Source organism: Scyliorhinus torazame, chromosome 14, assembly GCF_047496885.1.
Source record: "Scyliorhinus torazame isolate Kashiwa2021f chromosome 14, sScyTor2.1, whole genome shotgun sequence".
NCBI lineage: Eukaryota > Metazoa > Chordata > Chondrichthyes > Carcharhiniformes > Scyliorhinidae > Scyliorhinus > Scyliorhinus torazame.
In genome coordinates this window covers 73,637,858-73,665,609 of record NC_092720.1, presented here as the reverse complement: position 1 = coordinate 73,665,609, position 27,752 = coordinate 73,637,858, and the positions used below count along the sequence as shown (strand labels likewise).

General features: G+C 48.4%; 1 protein-coding gene and 1 long non-coding RNA gene across 4 annotated transcripts in view; one reads left to right on the top strand and one right to left on the bottom strand.

Annotated features, from left to right (window-relative positions):
- The window catches only part of LOC140389814 (guanine nucleotide-binding protein subunit beta-4), a 100,870-nt gene extending 98,868 nt beyond the window's left edge, over positions 1–2,002 (bottom strand). Inside the window, exons 1-2 of one of the 3 annotated variants that reach the window (XM_072474354.1) lie at positions 1,845–2,002; positions 1,290–1,533 (exon numbers count right to left, since the gene is read on the bottom strand). In XM_072474354.1, coding sequence (XP_072330455.1) covers positions 1,290–1,533; positions 1,845–1,882 — 282 coding nt within the window. In that variant the 5' untranslated portion in view covers positions 1,883–2,002. Of the gene's footprint in view, positions 1–1,289; positions 1,534–1,844 lie in introns of those variants that run through there. The other 2 variants (XM_072474356.1, XM_072474355.1) reach the window with 2 other exon arrangements.
- On the top strand, positions 1,527–27,752 carry LOC140389816 (uncharacterized). Its single transcript, XR_011934484.1, has 3 exons — positions 1,527–1,822; positions 5,339–5,576; positions 26,659–27,752. It is a non-coding gene; the product is annotated as an uncharacterized lncRNA (long non-coding RNA).

Genomic DNA, 27,752 nt, shown 5'->3' with positions numbered 1-27,752 from the left:
GGGGGGAGAGTCGGGGGGGGGGGGGAGAGTCGGGGGGGGGGGGGAGAGTCGGGGGGGGGGGGGAGTCGGGGGGGGGGAGTCGGGGGGGGGGGGGGGGGGGAGTCGGGGGGGGGGGGGGAGTCGGGGGGGGGGGGGAGTCGGGGGGGGGGGGGGGAGTCGGGGGGGGGGGGGGAGTCGGGGGGGGGAGTCGGGGGGGGGGGGAGTCGGGGGGGGGGGGGAGTCGGGGGGGGGAGTGGGGGGGGGGGAAGAGTCGGGGGGGGAGAGTCGGGGGGGGGGGGGAGTCGGGGGGGGGGGGGAGTCGGGGGGGGGGGGGGGAGTCGGGGGGGGGGGAGTCGGGGGGGGGGGGAGTCGGGGGGGGGGGGAGTCGGGGGGGGGGGGGGAGTCGGGGGGGGGGGGGGAGTCGGGGGGGGGGGGAGTCGGGGGGGGGGAGTCGGGGGGGGGGGGAGTCGGGGGGGGGGGGGAGTCGGGGAGTCGGGGGGGGGGGGGGGAGTCGGGGGGGGGGGGGAGTTGGGTCGGGGGGAGTCGGGGGGGGGGGGGGGGAGTCGGGGGGGGGGGGAGTCGGGGGGGGGGGGAGTCGGGGGGGGGGGGGAGTCGGGGGGGGGGGGGGGGAGTCGGGGGGGGGGGGGGAGTCGGGGGGGGGGGGGGGGGAGTCGGGGGGGGGGGAGTCGGGGGGGGGAGTCGGGGGGGGGAGTCGGGGGGGGGAGTCGGGGGGGGGGGGAGAGTCGGGGGGGGGGGGAGAGTCGGGGGGGGGGGGGGGGGAGAGTCGGGGGGGGGGGGGGAGAGTCGGGGGGGGGGGGGGGAGAGTCGGGGGGGGGGGGGAGAGTCGGGGGGGGGGAGAGTCGGGGGGGGGGGGGAGTCGGGGGGGGGGAGTCGGGGGGGGGGGAGTCGGGGGGGGGGGGGGGGGAGTCGGGGGGGGGGGGGGGAGTCGGGGGGGGGGGGGGGAGTCGGGGGGGGGGGGAGTCGGGGGGGGGGGGGGAGTCGGGGGGGGGGGGAGTCGGGGGGGGGAGTGGGGGGGGGGAGAGTCGGGGGGGGGGAGAGTCGGGGGGGGGGGGGGAGAGTCGGGGGGGGGGGGGAGAGTCGGGGGGGGGGGGGGGGAGTCGGGGGGGGGGGGGGGGAGTCGGGGGGGGGGGAGTCGGGGAGTCGGGGGGGGGGGGGAGTCGGGGGGGGGGGGGGAGTCGGGGGGGGGGGGGGAGTCGGGGGGGGGGGGGGAGTCGGGGGGGGGGGGGGAGTCGGGGGGGGGGGGGGGAGTCTGGGGGTGGTGAAGGATAATGTGCTGGACTGTATCTGACCTGACAAGTGGCGGCCACGACTCCGGCCCTCCACAGTCGCCCTTGTCGCGTCGAGATTTCCTGCCGCCCTTTCCTCCTCAGTCCACAAGCATGGCCTCGGCTTTTCACGATGGATGTGTCCGGCGGCGACAGCAGTCTCGGTGCAGTAGCCAGGCGGATGTCTCTCTCTCTCTCTGTCAGTGAGCACGGAGCCGCCGCTCTCTCTCCGACCACACCCAGATCCCGGCACCCTGGCAACAGCGACCTACCAAAGACGGAGAGGGGAATGTCAGCTCTCCCTGCACAGGAACACTCCACTGCAGCCACAACCAGAAAGCCGCACCCCACTCAGCGCCACTAATTCACTCTCAAATTGAATGAACTTTCGTTCTTGTTCACAAAATATTGCAAATCTTTCCAAAATCCTCAGTTGCCTCCCCCCTTCCCCGGTAGGAAATCTTCCGGCCCTAAAGCAACTCAATAACAGACTGAAGGAGGGACAGGCAGATTCATTCCAAAATAACACCGTGAAAAGTCAGTGTCGGAATGGGAATGTAAGTGCTTAAAAATTATTACAATAGAGTCATGTATTTTTCATAGTTGCTAATCGTCATGTAAGCCACCCCCAACTAAGTGGCGGAGGGTTCGACCATTGGCAGGAAATGGAGGGGACGGAGAGTTGGAGCAGCAAACTAATTCTTCGGTATTTCTAACCGGTGAGATGGATGCTCGGTGTTATACTTCAGACGTTAACTTTTATTTATTTTTGCTTGAAACTGCTGTTGTGGCTAAACAGATGGATTCCCTTGGACATTGGAGCTTCCCGCTGATTGGCCGTTTCCATGGCGAGAGGCATTGACGTCAGAGCGGTGGGCGGAGCCTGCGAGCGCCGACAGCTTTAGCCCCGGCGCGCGCGCTCACACACACACAGCGGATGTGTGATCCACAGGCCAGCGCAATGACACCCCTTCGTGCACGGACAACATTAGACTGCTGCACTCCTCGCACCATGCTTCAATCAGTGCACAGGAGCCAGGCTCCAAATCTCCACAAGCAGCTGCTTCAAAGCTCCCTGGAGTCAGCTGAAGGGTTCAAGACCACCGGGCCACACAGTTACACTCACACACACCCGTGATGCACCAATGCGCCCTTCACATAGTCAGTTGCATATACATTTTGCAAACCGTAGAGATGAAAGAAGTACGACGGTTGGAAATCTTTAAGTAAAAGCAACACCCAGCAAGTCAGGCTGGAAAGGTTAACGTTTCAGGCAGATCTCAAATATGCTGACAATATGCGCGGTATATTCCCAGCCTATTGGCACTATTGCAACAACCATGCATGCCGGCATGTCAGGATTAAATAAAACGCGTTGTCAGCGGGATTTGTGTGTTTCCAATATCTCTGTATCAGCAAAATGTCGGCTGGGATTCCGTGCAGCTGTGTCTGTTGTCAAGTTAACCAAATTCCACCAACTTGCGGCACGCTATTTAGTTTTTGCTATCTGTATAATTCCCGATGACACATTAAAATACATTGTACTGCAGACTGGATTGTATTTGGAATTTTGGTAAAAGGTCCCCCCTAAAACATAACCAGTTTTTTGTCACATACGAGCTAACCTGCTATGTATTTACTACAATTTTTTGCTTGTTTCAGGTTTCTACGAATCGCATTCTTCTCTGTGCTCTTCTTCAATCTTGTTTAATGGGTACTTCTTGATCTAAATTCATAAAACAATTTGACAATTATTATCCAAAGAGAAAATGCTGGAAAATCTCAGCAGATCTGTCAGCATCTGTAGGGAGAGAAAAGAGCGAGCGTTTCGAGTAGTCATCGGACTCGAAACGTTAGCTCTTTTCTCCCCCTACAAATGCTGCCAAACCTGCTGAGACTTTCCAGCATTTTCTCTTTTGTTTCAGATTCCAGCATCTGCAGTAATTTGCTTTTATTTTTTGACAATTATTAACATTTGTTGCCTGGAGTTTACACGTTATTCCAATTTTTCAATCTGTTTTGAAAAGATGTTCCTGAAATTAATTAAACATCAGAGTTCTGTGACAAACCGTTGTCTTTCGCGCGCATCATTTTTCCAGAGTCTACCGTTCAACTTTGTTTCAGTTAAAAATCAAACTGGGAAAATACTTTTAGAGCAAATTAGAAAGCAGGAATATGGAATTCAGTTGGGCATTTTGTTTGCTATTTGCTATAACCACTCGGTAGCCTTCAATAAACGATTGCATGTTTTTCGATGCATATTGACCACATTTCGTAGCTAAGTGCACAGTTCTGTTCTTATGTGGGCCAGAACGCATGTGCTTCACAGAGCACATTTGTTCATGTGTGAATGTGGACTTTCCATTAGAGAACATAGTTTCTATCCTGCAATTACTTGTTTATTCAACACACACGCTGTGCTAAATGCAATATAAATTTGATTCCACAAGACAGGTTCAGATTGGACCAGACCACCAAACCAACCTTCTCTCCATCACAGTCGTAGCCAGTATCTAGGGGCCTGACCCACGGTGTTGATCACCTTCAATGTAAATAAATACTTCTTGAAGCTTACTTTAAAACATCCTTGTAACTCTCAACCAATTTGTTCTGGTAGTCTGGCGTATCTATTATTTCAGATTCCTTTATCTTGTTCAGTTTTTAATATAACTTCTTAAGGTCCCTCTGAGATATGTATTTGGGAGATTCAGGAGCTCTTGTTTATCGTGCCAATCTTTAGAGCTCGTCCCTTGACACCAACAGTTTTTCCTTTTGTCTGTAATCCCTTTCGAGTTGAGTAGTCCATTAATGTTGCAGCATTTGCATGAAATATTGAAGATGCAGTCTGACCAGCAACTGAACAGTTTCAGGAAAACCTTTGAAGATTTGACCTTAACTAATGTAACAATATAATGTTCTATTAGTCTGGTGTTGTTCTACCACATAGTCAGTGACAATTTGCACTTGTAATTTTGAAGCAAATAGTCACAGCCTAGATAAATCAGAGAAAAGTAATACAATATTAAAGTAAATAAAGATTCAGGAAAATTAAGAATATGAGCCTAGAATAATTCCTTAGGAAATTTCAAGTTCGGCAGATCACAGATCACTCCAGCAGACCTTCCAATTCATTGGAGAAGCAAGTTGTTCTATTCTTTGCTGAATTACAAAGAGAACGATGTTGTCTACTCCTTTTGGCTATTACAGAAGAATGGCAATTTGCTATACTTTAAGTAGTCACACCAGTCACAGGCAATTTTGATGCTGGGAACTTGCTGACATTTTGCAAATCTAGAAATATATACAGGGTCAGCAAACTAAAGGCCAGCCAAACCGTTTTTTCACACTTCTACACTTCTGATTAAACTTGTATACTTTCAGAAAATTTAGGCTAGTCTCATCATCATCATCAATTCATCGATTCAAGAATGACGTCCACTCAGGGTTACAAGCTTCTCCCATGGGTCTTCAAATGAATGAGCAGGCTGACTCTCAACATGCAGATCTTTGGGCACAAGGGACAGCATGTCCCATGAGGTAGTAGGATCCAGAGTACAGGATTTATTTCCTTTCCTTTCCTTCCTGTTGCTGCTCTGCCGCATCATTAAGACATTATGACTCAAAGCTTAGTGAACAAGTTGTCAACATTTTGAACAATTGGTAACAAGCTTCCCTCAGTCTTTATTGTCAAAGCTGCTGCACGTCAAGGAGGGCTTCAGCTCATCTTTGAAGCATATTCTTTGTCCTCTCCCTGAACTTTGGTCATTTAATGGTTGAGAAACAGGACCTGGCAGGGGAGATATATTTTGGCCAACCTGACTGTCCAGTCCATCTAAGTTGATTTTGCAGAAATTTTACCTGAATATTTGTGCTGAATTCTTCAAGAAGGGCACTACCATTTGTTCAATCCCATGGTCCTCCCATTGAATCGTGAGGATGGGACAGAGGCATTGCTAATGGAATTTCTCTAGCGCTCTTGTGTGTCACATACTGTTCATGTCCCACTACAGTACAAGAGTGTGGTGATGACAAATGCTCTGAAACTAGTTCTGTTTTTGTTTCGTTGCATGAAGACATGACCCCGAAATCCAAGAAGATGGCAGACGCTAACTTCAAGGACACTCACTGGAAAACCTTCTGAATGCAATCAAGGGTCGCAGCCATGTGCCCTACCCCTGCTGGCTGCAGCAGGTCCAGCAAGATGACCAATCCAGCTTGGGAGGCAATGGCAGCGGTGGTCAAGCCAACGTGGTACAGAAGAGGTCAGCCACCCAGCGCAGGAAGATGAATGATCTCACCTGTGCTGCCAGGGTAAGTGGACCATCCTATCACTCTGTAGCCACCTAAATTGGCCAGCTTCCGATTTAAAATGGCGAATGGCAAAGGTGATGGGAAAGTCAGCCAACACAGTCAGAAACCAGCAGGTGTAGGTTTGCTGTGTATTTAACTCTGCAAAAGGCCAGACAACATCGATACCAGCGACCATCAGCATAACAATGTAGCAGCCATCTTCATACTGATGAGCAATCCCCGGGAACAATAAGTAACATTTGGGACACACAAAGCAAAGCCAGACTCCCCAGCGCCAGCAGGAGCCAACACAAAGGAGGTGAACGAACACCTCAAGACCGCCCATCGATCAGGGAACCGCTCCAGTATTGGAGAAATCGAACCAAGCGATTGGGGCAAAGTCCAATCACTTGGGACCAGGTACAGGGTCCGCCCCGAAAGGCAGGAAGCCCCTGGGGACTATAAGAGTTAAGCCCCAAGTTCAAATCTCTCTCTCTTCGTCCTGCCCGGGTCACCCAGCAACACGAACCAACATTGACCGTGACCGCCGAAAGAAGTATGTTTTAATTCAACGCTCACTACGAGATAGGCGCTCCTAGCTATCAATCCGTACCAACTTCGAATCCTGCAGACTCAGAACCCGAACGAAAGGCCATTTGTTCCCCTGACCTTGTGGGCCAGTCCGAAGTTAAGTATAGGCCTGTTAGTTGTAGAAGTAGCTTAGACATAGAATTTGTGCATGAGTAGCGATTACTGTGTATAATAAATGTGCTTTGATTTGAATCTTACTAATCGGTGTACTGAGTTATTGATCATTACTTGGACTTGAACCTCGTGGCGGTATCATAAAGATACCTGGCGACTCGAGAGCAAAGGTAATAAAACAGAGCAATTGAACCAACCGGAAAGTTAGCAACATTATTTGGCGACTCCGCCGGGACCCGTCTAGAAGTGGCATAACCACTCCGGCAGAACCCAGAATTTGAATTAGAGATCCAATTGGGAACAGAAAACCACAAGCGTTCAAGCAGTTCTGGTCAATCCTCATAATTCGGAAGTGTGTGTATGCATGCGTAACTAACAGTGCGATAAGGTAAAACTGATAGATTTGTGTTGCGACAAAACTGTCGGGAGTTTGTATTTCGGAAAGTAGCGAAAGCCGCACCCGTATTTACAGCACCGCCTTAATACCCCTGTCCCAAATTTGAAGAGCAGCATTCGGACAGGAAAGATGGCAATGCAGGCAATGCAACGCCTCATGAACCCTGAGGAATTTGCGGTCGCAGCGACCAGCAGCAGTAGAATGGGACAATGTCCCATTTGGGAGGAAGAAATCAGGAAGTACCTCAAAGGGAAAGGATGGCCCCTTTGGAGTGAATTCTGTGACAACGAGGAATCAGGCCGCGGGAGTAGAGGACATACTTGATGGGAGACCCTGAGCGAGATCCACAAAAAGAGCTTAGGGAAAGCTCGCAAGCCGATGGCAATCGTGTCCTGCTTGGCACAGTTGCAAGGCACAGAGGAGGTTGTTAGGACGCTCCGGAAAGATGTAGAAGGCATACATCGAATGAGTAGGGTCGATGTAAGCGAGGTAGAAAGAGAGAGCTTAGAATTGAGAAGGAAGTTGGCAGCAAAAGACGGAGAGGTGGAGGTTGCCAAAAGGGCTCACCAGTCTTGTCTGACGCACTTAAGCAGCTTCCAGTCCCAATATGAAAAGGCCTATCAGGACTCGCAATATGCAGTCCTGGTACGTGAAGAAACAGAGAAGCAGGTAGAAACATTGCAGAGACAGTGTGGTGACCTGAAGGCAGCGTTAAGAGCACTCCATGCTGCCACCACAGAGCAAAGACAAAGCTCACTAGACCACGCAAAGTGCCGGGAGCAGATTGCAGAGCTGCAATCTCTGCTTTCAGTTCAAAAAGGATTCCAGGAAACCTTTGGAGTAAAATTAGACGAGGAAGACGTCCCTGATTGAGAAGAGTTAAACGAGACAGTGCAGAGATATGTTCAGGGAACATGTGCGCAGGGAAAGCCCCAGAAGAGAACAGCGCCCCAACCCCCCACAGAGCAGATAGTTCAAACTCCAATGAACCCAGTAACCACCCACCGCACAGCCACATCGGACGATGCGGAATTTCTATACTCCACCCCCTTAACAGTGACCCAATTACGGGACGCGTGCGATAAGATCACACCGTTGCTCCCCACCTCAGACCTCCACCATTTCTTTGCCAGAGTAAAGCAGCAGGCGACCATGTACGGCCTGGATGAGCGAGAGCATGTAAAGCTCACAGTTTTAAGTTCAGATCCTTCAGTCACAGCAACCCTCCCCGACCCACAGAATATAGGAGGAGGCACCCTTGCAGAAATGCATACCGCGATCCTGGATGCGATCGGGTACAACCGGGTCGACCCCGTAGATGGCCTCAACAAATGCAGGCAAAAGAAAGCCGAGCACCCCACAGCATTCGCTGGACGCCTGTGGATCCACTTTGCAGCAGTCTTTGGAGACGTAAACCGTGCCCATTTGTCCCCAGATAACATGGCCAAATGGACCCGTACCCTTATCTCCCATGCCACAGAAACAGGACAAAAAGCTTGCACCAATTATGATCCCCCAGAGGAAGCTCATAACGAGAAGTGGGTCGTAAAGAGATTATCATAGAATTTACAGACCAGAAGGAGGCCATTCAGCCCATCGAGTCTGCACCGGCTCTTGGAAAGAGCACCCTACCCAAGGTCAACACCTCCACCCTATCGCCATAACCCAGTAACCCCACCCAACACTAAGGGCAATTTTGGACACTAAGGGCAATTTATCATGGTCAATCCACCTAACCTGCACATCTTTGGACTGTGGGAGGAAACCGGAGCACCCGGAGGAAACCCACGCACACACGGGGAGGATGTGCAGACTCCGCACAGACAGTGACCCAAGCCGGAATCGAACCTGGGACCCTGGAGCTGTGAAGCAATTGTGCTATCCACAAGGCTACCGTGATTGTCCCGCGCCTGGGAGCAATCTGTACAAAACAAACCCGCAGTTAAAATTCCTGAAGAAAAGCAGGCCGACGTAGATATACAGGCAGTTACAACCCACCAGAACCCCACATGGGTAAATGAAGGAAAGAACAGCCTCCCACCCAAGTCACAGGAGTGTTACAACTGTGGACAGTTGGGACACTTTGCAAGGGAGTACAATTCCCCTAGAAAGCCACAGAGAGCCCAGCAGACGGGCACTCTGAGTAAGAAGAAGACAGAGCCCATTCATAGTGTTAGCGCCCGTTCAGATCAGACGGACCTGACCGGAACAGACTGACGGTGTTCGGGCTCCCCCAGTTGGGTCTGCGACGCCCTTTGGGATAGGTCCGGACGACCGGTAGTTGCAGCGAAAATTCGGGGACAGCCCATCGAGTTTCTATGGGACACAGGAGGGTCCCGCACCACAATAAATTCCTCCACCCTGTTTCAAAAAGACATGTGGCCCACTACAGCCACCATCACACTCAGCGGCTTTACAGGCCACTCACAGCAGGGACACATCACAGCCCCTGTACCCATTCAAATCAGCAACATCACCACCAAGCACCCCATAGTTTTAGTCGATCTGCCCCACACAGCAGAACACATTCTGGGAATCGACTTCATGAATTCCCACAATCTTTCATTTGATCCAGTTAACCAGTGTGTCTGGAAAATAGCACAGTCTGCAAGAGCCCCCACAACGCCAACATAGGAGAATACGCGAACAAAATTAGCGCAGTAGGCGAATTTTGGTTCAACCCGACCATGCTTAGTACGGACAAGCAGGTTAGGGCAGTAATGCAAAAGAACAGGGCAGCATTTGCGACCCACAAACACGACTGTGGCCGGATGACTGGCTCCGTACAGATCACAGGACCTGACCCTAGACCCCAAAAACAATATGGATTTCCCCAAGAGGCAGAGGGCGAAATCGCAAAAGTAATCGAAAGCTTATTAGAGCAGGGCGTACTTAGTAGCTAATCAGTAGCATCCACTAATAATGCCCCGATTTGGCCAGTGAGAAAGCCCGATGGATCATGGCGACTGACCATCGATTACCGGGAACTCAACAAAATCACCCCCGCAGCAGCCCCCACAGTAGCCACAAGTCCCGAGACCATGCTCAAGCAGGGACTCAATTCCCGATTCTTTACGGTTTTGGATGTCAGTAATGGATTCTGGTCCATTCCATTGGCAAAGGCGTGCCAGTACAAATTTACCTTCACTTTTAAAAATCAGCAGTACACGTGGATATGCCTTCCACAAGGATTCCACAACTCCCCCTCCATTTTCCACCGACAGCTGGCAAATGGTTTAGCCAAATTCTCTCGCTCTGAATGTCTCGTCCAGTACGTAGACGATCTACTACTGCAGACAGACACCAAGGAAGAGCACATCGAGCTTCTGTCCGAACTCCTGGAACTCTTACATTCAATTGGTTGTAAAGTTAACCCCAAAAAGGCCCAGATTTTGGAAGACAAGGTGATATATTTGGGAACAATTATCACGCACAGTAAACGCGAGATCAAGCATAAAAGGATTGACTCAATTGCTAAATTACCCCTTCCCCAGAACGTTTCAGCCCTCCGGTCGTTTTTAGGACTGGTTGGCTACTGCCGAAACCACATTGACGGTTTCGCCAGCAAGGCAGCACCCCTCTCAGACCTCCTAAAGAAAGGAGCTCCCTGGGAATGGCTTCCGCAGCATACGGATGCTGTGGACTCTTTAAAACAGGCACTCATAGCAGCCCCCGCACTACAAGTTCCAGACCCGTTTTCCCCTTACGCTATAGAGGTAGCAACCACAGACCGCACCCTTTCGGCCGTGCTACTTCAGGAACGGCACGAACAGTTAAGGCTCGTAACTTACGCCTCCAGAATTTTAGATGCTGTGGAGCAGGGATTTTCAGCCTGTGAGAGGCACCTGCTCGCAGTATTTTGGGCAGTTCAGTATTTTCCGTACATTACCGGACTGAACCCCATCACGATCCTCACAGAACACACTACCACCCAACTTTTACTGGATGAACGACTCAAGGACGGTACAGTCAGTCAAATAAGAGCAGCCAGATGGACCCTTCTCTTGCAGGGACGGGACATCACTGTGAAACGGACAAAGACCCATACTTTTTTAGCCGACAACCTACAGTACCCTGGAACCCCCCATGAATGTGAAATTATCTCTCCACACCACAACACAGGCCCCTTTATTGCTAAAACACCCCCCAGAAAGATAGATAGTTCAACCCAGAGCCCCCAGCACACAGACACGTGCGAGCCCATAAAGATATATGTGGATGTATCTTCCACCATATTGGATGAGAAGCGCATAATAGGATACAGTATTTATGTCGAGGACGCGCAGGGACGTGCCCTAGAAGAAATAGCAATAAAACTTCCAGGACACTTAGGCGCGCAGGCAGCAGAACTTGCGACCATCGCATATATAGTGGAACACCCAGATTCCTTCCCCAGCCCAGCAGACATATACTCGGACAGCCTCTATGTCTGCAACAGCCTTACGGAATTCCTGCCCCTGTGGAAAGCAAGAGGATTTGTTTCCGCAGACAGAAAACCCCTCCCCTCAGCCCCATTGCTCCCTCACATCTTAGAGGGAGCACAGAACAGGACGTTTGGGATAGTCAAAGTTCAAAGTCACCATCGTTCCTCCCCCCCTGGAAATGTAAAAGCCAAAGCACTGGCTAAAGCAGGTTCCAGACACGGATATTTTTGGACACCCCCCAAAACCGCAGTGAATGCTGTTCAGGTCTCACAGACTAAGATCGAGGATCTAGTGGAGGTCCAGAAGCAGGACAGCAATCTCAGGGAGATTTTAAAAGGAAACTATCCAGCACCCTACAAGAGATTTAAAAATGCTCTGACCACACATGACGGTGTGGTATTAAAAGACACCCTTTATGTGGTTCCTGAACAGGACAGGAATCAACTGATTTGATTGTTCCATGATGGCCATGGACATCAGGGAATCAATCCCACTACAGCCCACCTCAGGCAGCTTTGTTGGTGGCCGAATTTAAAGAATGATGTAAATCACTACATCGAGAATTGTCTTATCTGTGCCCAGAATAATCCGGACAGATATGCCAAAAAGGCTGAGCTTAGTCACACCCGACCCGTTAATGGCCCCTGGACTAACCTCCAGATTGATTTTATAGGACCATTGCCCACTTGCAGGAATGGTTATAAATATGTACTCGTGGTGATAGACACATTTACAAAATGGGTGGAAGCATTCCCATCCAGAACTAACACAGCAAAGACCACAGCCAAGATTTTAACCCACCACATCTTTACAAGATGGGGACTCCCCCGCAGCATTGAATCCGACCAAGGTTCCCATTTTACGGGACGTGTCATGCAGAACGTCCTCACGATATTTGGCATCACCCAAAAATTCCACATAGCATACCACCCACAGTCGAGTGGTATCGTGGAGCGCATGAATCGGACCCTAAAATCCACCCTCAGCAAATGGTCCAGCAAAACAACACCACTTGGGACTCAGTCCTCCCTTTTGCGCTGATGTTTTTGCGTAATACAATTTCAACTTCCACAGGTTGCCCCACACACTCTCATGACCGGACGCCCCATGAAAGGCACAGAATTTTTATTAGATTTAGACTTGACCAGCCCCGAAGTGACGGCCCTCACACACGAGAAAGCAGTCGAGCAATTATTGGAAAATGTTAAAACGGCTCAGTTAGCAGCCGCAGTGAAATTGGGCACAAGAAAGAAACAGAGCAAGGCTTGTTTCGACAAGACAGTGCATGCGACTGAGTACAGTATAGGACAGCAAGTCATGCTCTCCATATACAACCCCAGCACATTCCTGTCACCAAAGTACTTGGGTCCGTACTCCATTGCGGACAAAGTAAGCCCTTCCGTCTACAAGAAAAAGCATCCCAATGGAAAGACTGCATGATTCAATATCAACCAGCTGAAGGCATATGGAACACAGTCTAACCACGCACACCGCGTCATGCCCGATGCAGCACACCACACCCCGCCCACAGCCAACGTAACCCTACCATCCCCCAACACGTCCAGCACAGCCACGGACTCGACCTCGACTCCACCCCCGAACTATAGACTCCACCCCGGAACGCCCACAGACTGCAGCAGCAGAGACAGCGACTGTGACTCGGACGATAGCCACAGCACGCCTCCCTACTATCCCCATGCAACAGGACCCACACCCAGCGAATCTGACCACAATTCGAGTGATCCCTTCACGATCACTTTCCTACACAAACCCCACCACCGACCACTGACCAACCATGACGACCCCGATTCCGTCCCCACACAACTAGACACCACCTATTGGCACAGAGACAACTCGTTCAGACTCGTCTGGAATGACGAGAGCGATCCAAAATCATACCAAGCAGCCCTTTCAGTCCTGATACATTCAAGAGTTTGGCATCCGGGAGAAGATGACGACCTTGAGTCTGACTCCCAAAACGAGAATCCCTTTGCGACCCTGTTCGCAACCGATAACTGAGATGTCCAGATGATGTTTTAAAGGAACCGCTTGGGAGAAACGGTGTCCTTTCTGATGAAACCTGCAGCATGTTTTATGTTGTTTGTTGTGTTTGTTAAATGTTGTATGTCAGACCGAAAAAAAAAAATTTCACGGCCCCACTCCTTTTCGGCCAAAACCTCTGAGGACATGCCCACAGAGACTTGCTATTGGCCAGACGCTAGTTCAGAGGAACTAGTTTGTCTGCAGAGACTTGTTAAGGTCCCAGACGCCAGTTCAGCGGAACTCGTCTGTCGACAGACTCCCGTTCGTAACTGCCCTTCTGGTTCGAAGGTAGAACCACTACGGCAGCCCACCACGATGACTACATTTCTTGCCCATTCTTGTCGGTTGCTCAGGCAGTGGAGAAACGGCTTGGGACCGCGCTGCCTGGGAACCCCCCCTCTGGTCAACTACACTCGGGTAGGGGAGACACGGCATTGGTCGCCGTCCTACCCAGGGACTCCATCCAACTCTTACCCGTCGCGGCCCATACGCACCTCATTTTGGAAAGTTTTAGTTCAAAAAGTTTTGTTTTGTTTCAGGTAACCCTTAGGTTGCCAACCATATGCTATTTACATCCTGAAACATTTGGATGGTAAACCGCACAGTCAGCGAGACGGCTCGCACTGGTTCATTATTTGTAAGTGTGTCTTGTCCTGAAATTTGTTTTTTGAAAAAAAAATGAGGGAGTCACACATAGTGACCAATTATAAAGGGAGTAATTGGCACTAAAGGACAAACAGGCTATCATACGAGATGTTAAACCAAGATAGTTACAGCCACTATGCTTGTTTCCACAGAAGCTCCAGGACCGGAGAAGAGAAGAGAAGCGAGGAGAAGTGAAAGAAGATGAACCATGAGGACATCCTCCGGATTGTTCATCGTGATAATGGACATTTGGTTGACCGCGAACGCGAACCCCATGACCTCAAGCCCCCCCAGCCGTTAATGATTCACTTCCCCACAGTACCCAGAGCCCGGTCACAAGCGACACCACACCATCTTGGTGTGCCAGGTTCATAACCTGGTACTCCCTGTCCTACTTGATAGAATCCCTATTGGTATTGGCGATACTCTGCTGCATCGTGCAGACTATGCATCTGAGAAAATGGAGAAGGAGAGCCTACCGCGCTCGCACCCCAGTATATAGGATAAGATCCCCTATTTTCGGGTACGACCAGAACCCCGAACACCGCGATCTATAATAAAGAGCATTCGTTTGCGTTTTTGTTGTAAATAAAGAAATGTTCAGAATGTTCATGAGCAATTGTACGATCCTGAGCTTGACTGCCAAGCCAGGAAAAATGTGTATAAACTGCTATGATTTTGTTTGTATGGTTGAGGAAGTTAGAATGATGAAATGTTTAAGTGAGAGTAGTGTATTAAGGATAGTTACAGGTTCCCATTTTTAAAATTGTTTTGTAATGCATGTCCTTGTTTGACATAGCGCCCCTTAGAATTGTCAGTTAAAAATGTTTCCATAGTTATGGTCAGTGTAGAGGCCATAAAAGAAGTGCTCACCGGGTCAGGGAATGAAAGCAAAGTAGTTATGTGATCCTTCACGCTTCGCGTTAGGATCACAAGGAGGGAGTGTAGCCACCTAAATTGGCCATCTCCCGATTTAAAATGGCGAACGGCAAAGGCTGATGGGAAAGTCAGCCAACACAGACAGAAACCAGCAGGTGCAGGTTTGCTGTGTATTTAACTCTGCAAAAGGCTAGACAACATCGATACCAGCGACCATCAGCATAACAATATAGCAGCTATCTACATACTGATGAGCAATCCCCGGGAACAATAAGTAACATTTGGGACACACAAAGCAAAGCCAGACTCCCTGGCGCCAGCAGGAGCCAACACAAAGGAGGTGAACAAACACCTCAAGACCGCCCATCGATCAGGGAACCGCTCCAGTATTGGAGAAATCGAACCAAGCGATTGGGACAAAGTCCAATCAATTGGGACCAGGTACAGGGTCCGCTCCGAAAGGCAGGAAGCCCCTGGGGACTATAAGAGTTAAGCCCCAAGTTCAAATCTCTCTCTCTTCGTCCTGCCCGGGTCACCCAGCAACACGAACCAACATTGACCGTGACCGGTGCAGTGACCGCCGAAAGAAGTAAGTCTTAATTCAACGCTCGCTACGAGATAGGCGCTCCTAGCTACCAGTCCCTACCACCTTCAAATCCCGCAGACTCAGAACCCGAACGAAAGGCCATTTGTTCCCCTGACCTGGTGAGCCAGTCCGAAGTTAAGTATAGGCCTGTTAGTTGTAGAAGTAGCTTAGACGTAGAATTTGTGCATGAGTAGCGATTACTGTGTATAATAAATGTGCTTTGATTTGAATCTTACTAATCGGTGTACTGAGTTATTGATCATAACTTGGACTTGAACCTCGTGGCAGTATCATAAAGATACCTGGCGACTCAAGAGCAAAGGTAATAAAACAGCAATTGAACCAACCGGAAAGTTAGCAACAACTCTCAATTCACAAGCCCATTACACACTCACTGGCATCTCTCACACACTGCCAGCTCGAGGGACATCATTATTCACTCTCTCATGCATACATCTTCACATCTCCATCTGGCATCATCTCCTTGGGAGCTTGGGACTCCATGACTCCACTCATCACCCACAAATGCCAGGCATCTTTGCCATATTCCCTGATAGGTGCCTTGCTCACACTCTCTCCAACTCTCGATATTCAGGAAAAACTCACACACAATCGAATGGAGTGGTCCCAGATTAGGGGTGGAGTGCTGGAAATCATGATCCTCTTTCAGTTCGAAAACTGAACCATAAAGCTGGCCAGAGAAGACATTGCCATGCCTGCACCTATGATGAGGTTGGTGCTGCACATCCAAGTGAAGATCCTGCACCAGGATCCTCCCTCAGACAACAATACCGTGAGTGCTTTGTCCTGTTTTAAGAGTCGCCTGCCATGCACGAACATCTCTATTTTATAAGCACCTCCGTAAAGCTCCAAAGGGTACTTACAAGCCAAAACCTCAGTTCCAGCCTCAACAACTTTTCAGATGAGGAGCCAGAGGATACTTCAGCAGAAGACCTGTCACAAAATTCACCCACACCCTCCAGCATCACATAGACACACAACTCAGTGGGACCTAGTTCGCGAGCAGGCTTGGGTCACAATCTAGTCAGCACAGGGCACAATCTGGTCCACACCAGGTGGAGGTAAGGATAGTAGAGGTCACCAGCTGGAAGACTGCTGGAAGCTACGATTTTGCTGAGTCCGAGTCAGGTGACGAGCATCAGGATTCGGTCCGAAATCATTTGGTGAATCTTTAGTGACAATCATGGGGACATCAGGGTGGGATGTCAGCTGAATTCCTCAGATAGCAATGGATGATGGTGGGGTCCAACCACCTTGAGCGATTTTGAGGAGTGGGTGGGTAAGTACTGGCATTCGAGAGCTAATCTGTTTCGGTATTATCAGGTACATACCTTTGTATGCAAGGAGATTGCTTCCTTCCCATGGCGCCTCCGGCCTCATTGATGGATCGGGTTCTTTCGGTGTTGGATGCAGGGAAAGGGATATTTATAGTCGACTAGTGTTGATGGAACAGGTTTCGCTAGATGAGGTTGGAGGGGGAGCTGGGCCAGGTGTTTGAGCGGTCCGGGGGGGGGGGGGGGGGGGGTGGGGGGAGTAGGGGGGAATGGAATGAGGCTCTACACAGAGTCAACTCCACTCCTCGTTTGCTAAGCTCAGCCTGATTCAGTTTAAAATGGTTCATAGGACACATCTGACAAGGGCACGGAAGACTGGTTTCTTCTTGGAAGTAGATGGTGGGTGCGAGCAGTGTTTCAGGTGTCCGGAGCACCATGCACACATGTTCTGATCTTGTTCTCAGCTTATGAGTTTTTGGGTCTCCTTCCTCAGCACCACGTCGGGAATTCTTGGGATTGAGTTGGAGCCTTGCCCTTTGGTGACTATCTTTGGGGTTTCAGATTTACCGGAGCTGCAGACGGGGGTGAAGGCAGGTGCACTTGCCTTTGTCTTGCTAATAGCCCAAAGCATGGTAGCACAGTGGTTAGAACTGTTGCTTCACAGTGCCAGGGTCCCAGGTTCGATTCCCGGCTAGGGTCACTGTCTGTGCGGAGTCCGCACGTTTTCCCTGTGCCTGCGTGGGTTTCCTCTGTGTGCCCCGGTTTCCTCCCACAAGTCCCAAAAGGCGTGCTGTTAGGTAATTTGGACATTCTGAATTCTCCCTCCCTGTACAGGCTCCGGAATGTGGCGACTAGGGGCTTTTCACAGTAACTTCATTGCAGTGTTAATGTATGCCTACTTGTGACAATAAAACAATTATTATTAGGTGCCTGCTTTTGAATTAAAGTCTTCCGTCCCACCCAGTGCCAAAACAGCGTAGTTAAGTGATCTGATGGAGTTACATTTAGAAAATAATATATATAAGCTGAGAGGGTCATGGAAGGGTTGTATTTGAGGTGGCAGTCGTTCATTTCCCACTTCAGGGAGCTGGTCACCGTCAGGTGTTAAGAGGGAGGGAATCGGGGAATAGGTTTTTGTTCTTTTTGGATTTGGTTTTGGAGGGTTGAAATATTGTAATTGTTGTTTGAATATGGTTGGGATGGTGTTATATTTGAAAAATATTTCTTCATAAAAATATTTTTTTTAAAAGAAATGATAGGAAGAGCAACCCTGGTGTTCCTGCTGGCCCATGGTGGAGGGCACTTGTCTAAGAGGGTACTCACTCGTCATCCTCCTGATGGAATCTGGTGGCTATCAGGACCGCCTCATACACATGCCTGCCTCACCTGGCCCACGTAATTGCCTCTTTCGCTGCAACTTAGGCTTTGTCAAATTCATCACCCTCATCCCCTTCAAGGTTCTCCTTGTCGGAGGAAATCTGCAGCTCCTCCGCCTCATTATCTGACAAGTCCTCCCCCTTTGCAGTTGTGGAGTATGCAGCCAACGTCAGCATGATGCCACCACCAAACACATGTTCCCCTCACTCCCCCTGTCAGCATTTCACAGGGATCATTCCTTCCAGGATACCCTGGTCCATTCCTCCGTCACCCTCAACACCTCACCCTCTTCTCACAGCACCTTCCCATGGAATTGCAGATGGTGTAACACCTGCCCCTTCACCTTCCTCCTGCTCACCATCGCAGGCCCTAAGCACTAATTTCAGGTGATGCAGCACTTCACATGCGCCTCCTCCAAGGTCTATTGCATTCACTGCTCCCAATACAGTCTACTTTACACTGGAGAGACTAAACGCAGACTGGGTGACCGCTTTGCAGAACATCTTCAGTCCATCCTCAAGCAGGACCCAGACCTTCCTGTCACTTACCATTTCAACTCACCGTCCTGCTCTCATGTCCGTCCCTGGCCTGCTGCAATGTTGCAGTGAAGCCCAGCGCAAACGGGAGGAATAGCACCTCATCTTCCGGTTAGGCATGTTTCAGCCTTCCGGACTTAACACTGAGATCACCAACTTCAGACTGTGAGCTCTCTCCTCCACCCTCACCCCATTTTTATTTCTATCAATTTATTTCCATTTCTTCCATCGATCCATTTTTCCCGCACCACTATCTCCCCTTCTCCCACCCCATCGCACTCAGACCATCTGTTCCCTGTTCCAAGTTGTCCTGACACACTGCTGACCTCTGTTCTGCTGTTACCACATTCTGATCTCTTAATGTGCCACTATCAGCACCCTTCTTAGACATTATCATCACCATTTACATTTCCTTTGTTTTTTTTGTCCAAGACATCTTTGTCAATCTCCATCTACCATTGGCTCTCTCTCCATGGTAAACCCCCCCCCCCCCCCCCCCACCCCCACCCCCCCACATACACACACACAACCCCTCCCCCCCAAACTGGTACAAATTGCATCCTATTTCCTCTCTCTAACTTTGACAAGGGGTCATCCAGACTTGAAACGTTTACTCTGTTTTCTCTCCCACAGAAGCTATCAGACCTGCTGAGATTGTCCAGCATTTTTTTGTTTTTGCACTGGTGCCCTGGCTTGTTTTATCTCTGTTGAAGTTGACATAATTGGGGCCTTGGTTAAAAAAAGGCATCAGTGACCTCATGACTGCATTTGTATGTGAAGGTTTGAGAGATCCCAGAGTTCCCCACTGGAACCCTGGAAGGAGACACTGGTGTAGAAATTCAGTGCAGTGGTTATTTTCGCGGACAGCAACAATGAATTCCCTCCCAATCCCCGTGGCGCCAATTCCTGGAGAATGCGGCAAATGTGAATCACCAGATCCCTGAACATGTGAAGCCATCAACGACACGGGTTCTCTCTCATCTGCAGATAACACATGTGAGTTCTGTACACCCTGAATCTTGGAAGTCACCTACACAGGATGTCTCTGTGAGCCTCATCCTCTGTGCCCAGAGGGGGCCCTGATGGCCCTTGGTCTTGTGAATTTTGCTCCTCTCTTTGGTGGACCTGTTGCCTCTGTCACAATCTTCTCCTTTTTCTCTTCTGCCTGTGAGCGATAATGTAAGCAGAAATAAATCCAGGCTCCTGAGGGCAGTATCAATGAGAAACAGACAAGAGTCAGCACGAGTCCCCAAAGATTCTGCCAATGATTCATCAGTGAATGTGGATTCAAGGGTTTTTCCCCCCATGTCAGAATGTACTCGTTCCCGAAGAGATGGCCAGTGCGAGCTGCGTATCAAGGTCCCCCCCCCCCCCCCCCCCCACCACCACCACCACCCACCCACCAACATGACTGACTACTATGCTATTGCTTTGATCAGGTGCTGGCATGTACTGCTTTCAGTCCAGGCGGTGGGATCCTCATTCACTGCACTCTAATCCTTTTGAAAGTAAATGTTTAGTCAGGAAATCAGATCATTTCAGAGGGGCCTGAGGCTTCTCTTCTGTGAACCGTCCAGTGCCAACTTTCCAACAGCCTTCTGAAGCTTGATCAGTTGTCCAATTGCTGTGGAGTTTATGATTCTGCGGAATTTCATGCTGCAAACAAGGGCTTAAAACAGGAGATTGATTATTGCCACTTTGTGGGATTAGTCTCACTTGAATGGACATCAGTACTTCACATTCCTGGTTCCCTGCACTGGCCCTAAAAGGCTCCTAACATGTATGTGCCTCTCTCCTAATTTGGAAATGCACTGTTCAGTTGGGTATCCCTTTAATCGCATGCAACTGTCCTCCAATCTGCCCACAGAGCCCTCAGCAGCAGAGCGTCTCCTCATTTTAATTTTGTACTGCACCATTGCTGTAGGTTGGAACACGGTGGTGCAGAACTCTCACTGTCAGATCAGCTTGGATCCTCCCTGTGTGGGAAATTCCTCCCATCACCCCAGAGGAGCTTAATGTTCCGGTTTCCCTCCCTGACAGACCTCTCAGTTTTCCTATTCCTTGATTCCATCGTGTTTGTAGTGCACACCCATTTGTTAACCCTGAACATTTTGAATGTGGATGTGCCTATGCCCCATTTGGACCTCACCCCTCCCCATCTTGAGGCCACTTACACAGTTAAACACATACCCTCCCCCAGTCATGTGTCTGAATGCAATAATATTGGGCAAAATCCTCAGATCCATAAAGTAAGGTTTAATTAATAAACATTGAGAGCTGCCTGGATAAACAAGTGTAGCTTGTGCAAATTTGTTAAAAGCATATTGTGTTTTGAAGATCTAATTAATTTGATAGATAAAGGGAATGCAGTAAAGATGATACATTTGAATTTTCTGAAGACATTCAGTAAGATACCTCAAGAACGCTTATTACAAACAGGCATATGGTGCAATAAAAGATATAGCAGCATGGATAGAAAATTGATTGGCCTACAGAAAATAAGTGGTGAGAATAAATGAGCGTTGATCATATCAGGGAAGAATTGGAAATAGTGGGGACGATTCTCCGACCACGTTGCGCCCAGCGCAAATTCCACTATGTCAGGAGAATTGCGGGAGAGCCCCAAAACAGGATTAGCGCCAGGCAAATCAGTTTTGCATTCTCCCGGCCTGCTCCAGCTGGCATGATTAGGATCTTGTCCAGAAAGGTAGATCACCTGATCACAATACATTTGCTTCATTTTAATCTCATGAGCAAGATTAAAGTTGAATGCAGCAGTCTCCCGGTATTATAGAATCACAGAATCTAGAATCTATGGCACGGAGACATAAATGCTTTATCCCCACTCTCTGCTTTCTGTTGGTTAGCTAATCCTCTATCCAAGCTAACATATTACCTCCAATCCTGTGGGATCTTACCTTGTGTGACATCTTATCAAATGCCTTATGGAAGTCTAGATACATTACATCTACAGGACACCCATTATCCACTTTGCTTGTTACATCTTCAAAGAACTCTAGCAAATTAGTCAAACACAATTTACCCTTTATAAAACCATGCTGATTCTTGTGGACTGCATTTTGACTTTCCGTTACTACTTCCTTAATAATGGACCCCAACAATTTCCCAATGACAGATGTTAAACTAACAGGTCTATAGTTTCCTATTTTCTGCCTTTCTCCCTTTTTGAATAAGGGCATTACATTTGCCTTTTTCCAATCGACTGGAACCTTTCCAGAATCCAGGGAATTTTGGAATATTATAACCGATGCATCCACTATCTCTGTTACCACTTCTTTTAAGACCCTAGGATATACGCCACCAGGCCCTGGGGACTTGTATGTCTTTAATCCCAGTAGTTTTCTCAGTACAATTTTCGAGCATGCAGGGGTCATAGGAACATAGGAAATAGGAGCAGTAAGCCATTCAGCTTGTCGAGCCTGCTCCGCCATTCAAACAGATCATGGCTGATCATCTACCATAATTTTCCCCCATTATTTTTTGTTTATAAATTTAGAGTACCCAATTATGTTTTTTTCCAATTAAGGGGCAATTTAGCGTGGCCAATACACTGACCCTGCACATCTTTGGGTTGTGGGGGTGATACCCACACAGACACGGGGAGAACGTGCAAACTCCTCATGGACAGTTACCCAGGGCCAGGATTCGAATCCGGGTCCTCAGCGCCATAGCCTCATTGCTAACCACTGCGCCACGTGCCACCTGTTTCCCCCATTATCCCCATATCACTTGAGGTCATTAGTATCCAGAAATCTATCAATTTCTGTCTTGAACATGCTCAGTGATGAGCTTCCACAGCTCTCTGGGGCAGAAAATTCCAACAATTCACCACGCTCTCAGTGAAGAAATTCCTCCTCAGCTCAGTCTTAAATGGGCAACCACTTATCCTGAGACTGTGTCTCCTGATTTTAGACCAGCCAGGAGAACCATCCAACCACACCCACCCTGCCACACAATGTAAGAAATTTGTAAGTTTCAATGAGATCACCTCTCATTCTTTGAAACTCTAGAGAATACAGGCCCAGTTTCCTCAGTATCTCCTCATTAGACAATCCTGCCATCCCAGGGTTTCATCTGGTGAGCTTCTGTTGCATTTTCTTTATGACAAGTACATACTTCTTTAGATATGAAGACCAAAACTAATCACGGTAGCACATTGGTTAGCACTATTGCTTCACAGCACCAGGGTCCCAGGTTTGATTCCCGGCTTGGGTCACTGTCTGTGCGGAGTCTGCACGTTCTCCCCGTGTCTGCGTGGGTTTCCTCCGGGTGCTCTGGTTTCTTCCCACAAGTCCCGAAAGATGTGCTGTTAGGTAATTGGGACATTCTGAATTCTCCATCAGTGTACCGAACAGGCGCCAGAGTGTGGCAACTGGGGGATTTTCACAGTAACTTCATTGCAGTGTTAATGTAAGCCTACTTGTGACAACAATAAAGATTATTATTATTATAAAGATTATTATTATCATCACAGCACTTCTGATGTGGTCTCACCAAGGCTCTACACAAATACAGCAAGACGCCTTTATTCCTGTACTCAAATCCCCTTGCAATGAAGGCCAACATACCACTTGCCTTCCTAATTGCTTTATGCACCACAGATAAGGACACACTGGTCACATTGGACATCAACACTTCCCAGCCACTCAACATTTAAGAAATATTATGTGATCCTATTTTTTCTACCAAAATGGATAACTTCACACTTTTTTCACATTATAGTCCATCTGCCATGTTCTTGCCCATTCACTTACCCTGTTCAAATCCACTTGAAGCCTCCTTGCATCCTCCTCACGACTCACATTCCCACCTGGTTTTGTGTCTTCAGAAAATTTGGAAATATTACCTAGGTAATTTGGCTAATTCAGTTAATCCTGCACCAGCAGCCTGCAGAAGCAAAACAGCACTGTTCCAAGATGTTGCTTTCAGCCTGCAGAAGCAAAACAGCTCTGTTCCAAGATGTTGCTTTGGAGCTTCTTATGCAAGAGACAAGTGTCATCCGGCAGTCAAGAATACAATCAGGGCAGCCTAAATCTAGGCGACAGGCTGGAATGTGCTCTGAACCTTGTAGCAGGTGAGATCAATGTGCTGGGCTACTCAAGGTTGCCATGGTAGGAATACAAAAAAAAATCATGTATAATTTAAAAAATGTTGCTTTCCAATCACCTTAATAGCACTTCAATGAATCAAAAATTAGATTATGTTTTGATTGGTGAAAATTTTCATACACAAGTGGAGCCCCATAGGATGTGTCCAAAGAAGATACAAGCAGTGCACAAAAAAATGCTGATTTATCTAACTGAAAATTGTTAAGATTTAAACAGAAGATTATGCACTTTCATTAAATCATTAAAACATTTAAACCTGTTCCCAAATCTTTAAACTTGTTTTGCTCAAGATCATGACTCTATGCAGCCATCCAATTTGGTTAGAATCAGATATTAAATTGAACTGTCATTCATTCAGGACTTGTAACAGGACGTCAAAGGGTCATATAATCTTCCTGGGGAGCTTTTTTATACTGTATTGTGCTAAACTAATATTTAAATTTGAAAGAGCTTTATTTGTGACTGAAACTAGGATTATAAGTGACATTTTGCTTTTGCATCTGAAGCCATTCCTGCAGGAATAGGTCAGATGCTGAATGTGAGATGCAAAAAGGACAGCTGATTCATTTGGTTCTTCACACAAGTTTGAATCATGCATAAGATGAGTATTAATATTAGTCCTTAGAAGATAAATAACTAGCTGGAACACCAATGTGTTCTTAGAAAGGCTGTATTATCGGTGAACTTACGTACTCTTCATAAATAGCATTGTCACAAAATTGTTGCAGTTTGAATTTAAACACATTGTGGGAAACTTTAACCTTCCAGGATGGAAGCATGTTGAAGTGTGTGGGAAGTTAAAATATCAAAAAATGCCAGTGTATCAGAATGCTGATAGGAGCCTTGAGCACATTCATGATCTCATGGGAACTCTCATGGGTCAGACAGGTTTGCGACTAATCTAGTCTGTCCAGCCAATTAACTGCATCGCTAACTGTGAATCCTGGCTTTCTAATGAGCAGCAAGAGGAGCAGCAGCAGCAACACCAGCTTCTCCTCGGCCAACTGCTGCTCCACAGGAATCCACAGAGCTCAAGATCACGGTGGGTGATACTCCTGGCATAGCAGAGGATTAGCTTTCAAGACATGGTTGAGCACCAGCGCCTTTGGAGGCTGTTGCTCGTTTTAGCCTTAGTTTACTTTATTCTTATTCTGTCACCTTTGCTCATGAGTTGCCAGGTATCTTTCTGATACCGCCACGTGGTTCAAGTCCAAGTAATGATTAATAATGCAACACACCGCTTAGTAAGAGTTAAATCAACGCTCATTTATTATATACAGCAATAAATACTTATACAATAATCCTACTTCTAGATTACTACCTACCACTAAAGGCCAATACTTAACTTCGGAAATGGCCCACCAAGTCAGGGAAACGAATGGTCTTTCGAATTGGTTCTGAGCCTCCGGGATTCAAAAGCTGGTACAAGTCGATAGTCAGGAGCGCCTATCTGGTAGTGATCGCTGGAGTAAGACTTACAGTTTTCTTGTAGAAGGGTCTCGAAGGTTGCGAGCAGGAAGAGAAGGGTCGAGTTGAACTTGTCCCCAGGGGCTTCCCGCCTCTCGGGGCGTACCTCGTACCTGGGTCCGAGTGATTGGACTTGGTTCCAATCACTTTGTTCGATATGCTCCAATAATGGGGCGATTCCTTGATCGGGGGGTGGTCGTTTACCTTCCTTTGTGTCAGCCCCTGCTGGCGCCGAAAGGTCTGGGTCGGCTTTCAATTGCTAATTTGTAGCAATTGTTCCCGGGGATGGCTGCTTACTATGCAGATGGCTGGGTTGTTGTGATGTTGATGGCTGCAGGTATCGGTCTGGGCTGACTTCCCCAGAGGCGCATACACTGTTTTACCTGCAGCTGTCCGTTTGAGTCCTTTTGGCTGACTTTCCCATCAGCCTCTTCCGTTCGCCATTTTAAATCGGGGTTTTGACCATTCTAATCGGGAATCAGCCATTTTACGTGGCTGCAAGGCGCAGACGTTTAAGTCAGGTTGTTCCTGACATTTGCAGCCTTCTGGAAGATGACTTCCTTCCTACTGGACCAGGTCGGCACACATTGCCAGTGGTGGTAAAAATCATTTAGCTTCTTTCAGGGATCTTCAGGTGACATTATTGAATCTTAAAATCTACTGTGCGAAAGTGCTGGATTCCACGCTCTCCAGGACAGACACTCACATCCACTTTGCTACCAATAAAGCTAGTAAGAACAGGGAGGGTGGCAGGGAGGGGTTGGATTTGGTTTAGATCTGGATTCTCCAGCTCCAGAGAGTCACAGACTGCACGCATGTGGCAATCAAGCCACCCTTGGATAAATTAGCAGTATTCATCAATTAAAAGGGATTCCACTCCATTAATGTTCAGTTAGTATGTGACCACCAAAAAATTGTCATGCATATGAGTGCAAGATACCCAGGAACAAGCCATGATGACTTAATTCCATGTCATTCAAGTCTCTCACAAATATTTGCACCTTGCAGCAAAACAAGAGGTTGGTTCCTTGGCATTGAGAGCTACTATCTAAGGACAAGACTAATGGTGATGTGAGGACTCCTATCACTGATACCCAGGAAAGGTACAACAGAAGCCATAGAAGCACAACTGTTGTCACTGAACAAGCCTTCGGGATGCTGAATATGCAACTCAGATGCCTCGACACACCTGGGGAAGCCCTTCAGAATGCATCAAAAAGGGTATCCGGAATTAATTGTTCTTTGCACAACATAGCACAGATCACAGGGCAGCACGGTGGCTAGCACTGCTGCTTCACAGTGCCAGTATCCCAGGTTCAATTCCAGGCTTTAGTCACTGTCTGTGCGGAGTCTGCATGTTCTCCTCGTGTCTGCGTGGGATTCCTCCGGGTGCTCCGGTTTCCTCCCACAAGTCCCAAAAGATGTGCTTGTTAGGTGAATTAGACATTCTGAATTCTCCCTCAGTGTACCCAAACAGGTGCCGGGATGTGGTGACTAGGGGATTTGCACAATAACTTCATTGCAGTGTCAATGTAAGCTTACTTGCGACAATAGAACATAGAAAATACAGCACAGAACAGGCCCTTCAGCCAATAATAAAGACTATTGTTATTATTATAGGACTCCAGAAGGAGGAAGGATGTACTCCTCTGCATCTTCAGAGAAGGAAGAGGAAGATAAAAAGCAAGAGCAGGAGCAGCAAGAGGAGAAGGAGTTGGAGCTTGATGTGGTCAGCATGCCTGCAGCCACTCACGTAGCTCTAGTCATGCCCAGGACAAACCCATTCAGGTGTAATTCAGCTAATCTGAGTGCATCCCACTGTACCCCCACTGTGTCCCCCCCAACCCCACAGCTGAAAGTCAACACTCCATCCCTATCATGCTTGTCTTCTACTCTTGTTGTGCCCTCAAGACTGAAGGCCACTTGGCAGGAATAGGGTGTTACAATCCCCTTACAGATTGATAACTTAAAACATGGATTTGACTTCTAGTGGTCAACTTAACATGAAAAGTTTAAAGATTTTTACTATAACAAACAAGCTAAGTTCAAGATAGACTAAACATTACTTAGTTGGCAACAAATACTCTAAAATACTGAAAAGATAACCTTATTAATATCTTAACATGACCAATTACCCAACAGTGCATATATATGTGATACAAGATGATCACCAGAGAATTGCAGTCTTCACAGAAAGCATATTTCCACTGGCTGAGGGGGGTCTAGAATTAGGGGTTATAAAGTCTCGGAATAAGAGGAAGGCCATTTAGAACTAAGATGAAGAAGAATTTCTTCACTCAGAGGATGGTGAATCTTTGGGATTCTCTATCCCAGAGGGCTGTGGAGGCTCAATCGTTGAATATTGCTCCCAGTTTTCAATGAGGGAATTTCTCCCTCTTGCACCGAGTCAAAACATTCAGTGACCACCACTTTCTTTCAGTCTTTTGAGAATTCCTGAACGGACTTTCAGCAGTAAGGCTGTAATAACCCCTATGAAGCCAACAGGGATACCCTGATTGATCTCCCCGTGGGACTCGTGGAGTATAAGCTTCCCTGCTGGTTGGCGAATGCCCGCCCAGCTGGGACCATAAGAATTTAGTATAAAGGTCGGCCCAGACATTGACTGTCCTGTTGGTTATCCCAACGGGACTGTGCTCTGTATATATATTCGCTGTTGTGGGCAGACGTTTTGTGACCATAAATAAATCAATGTT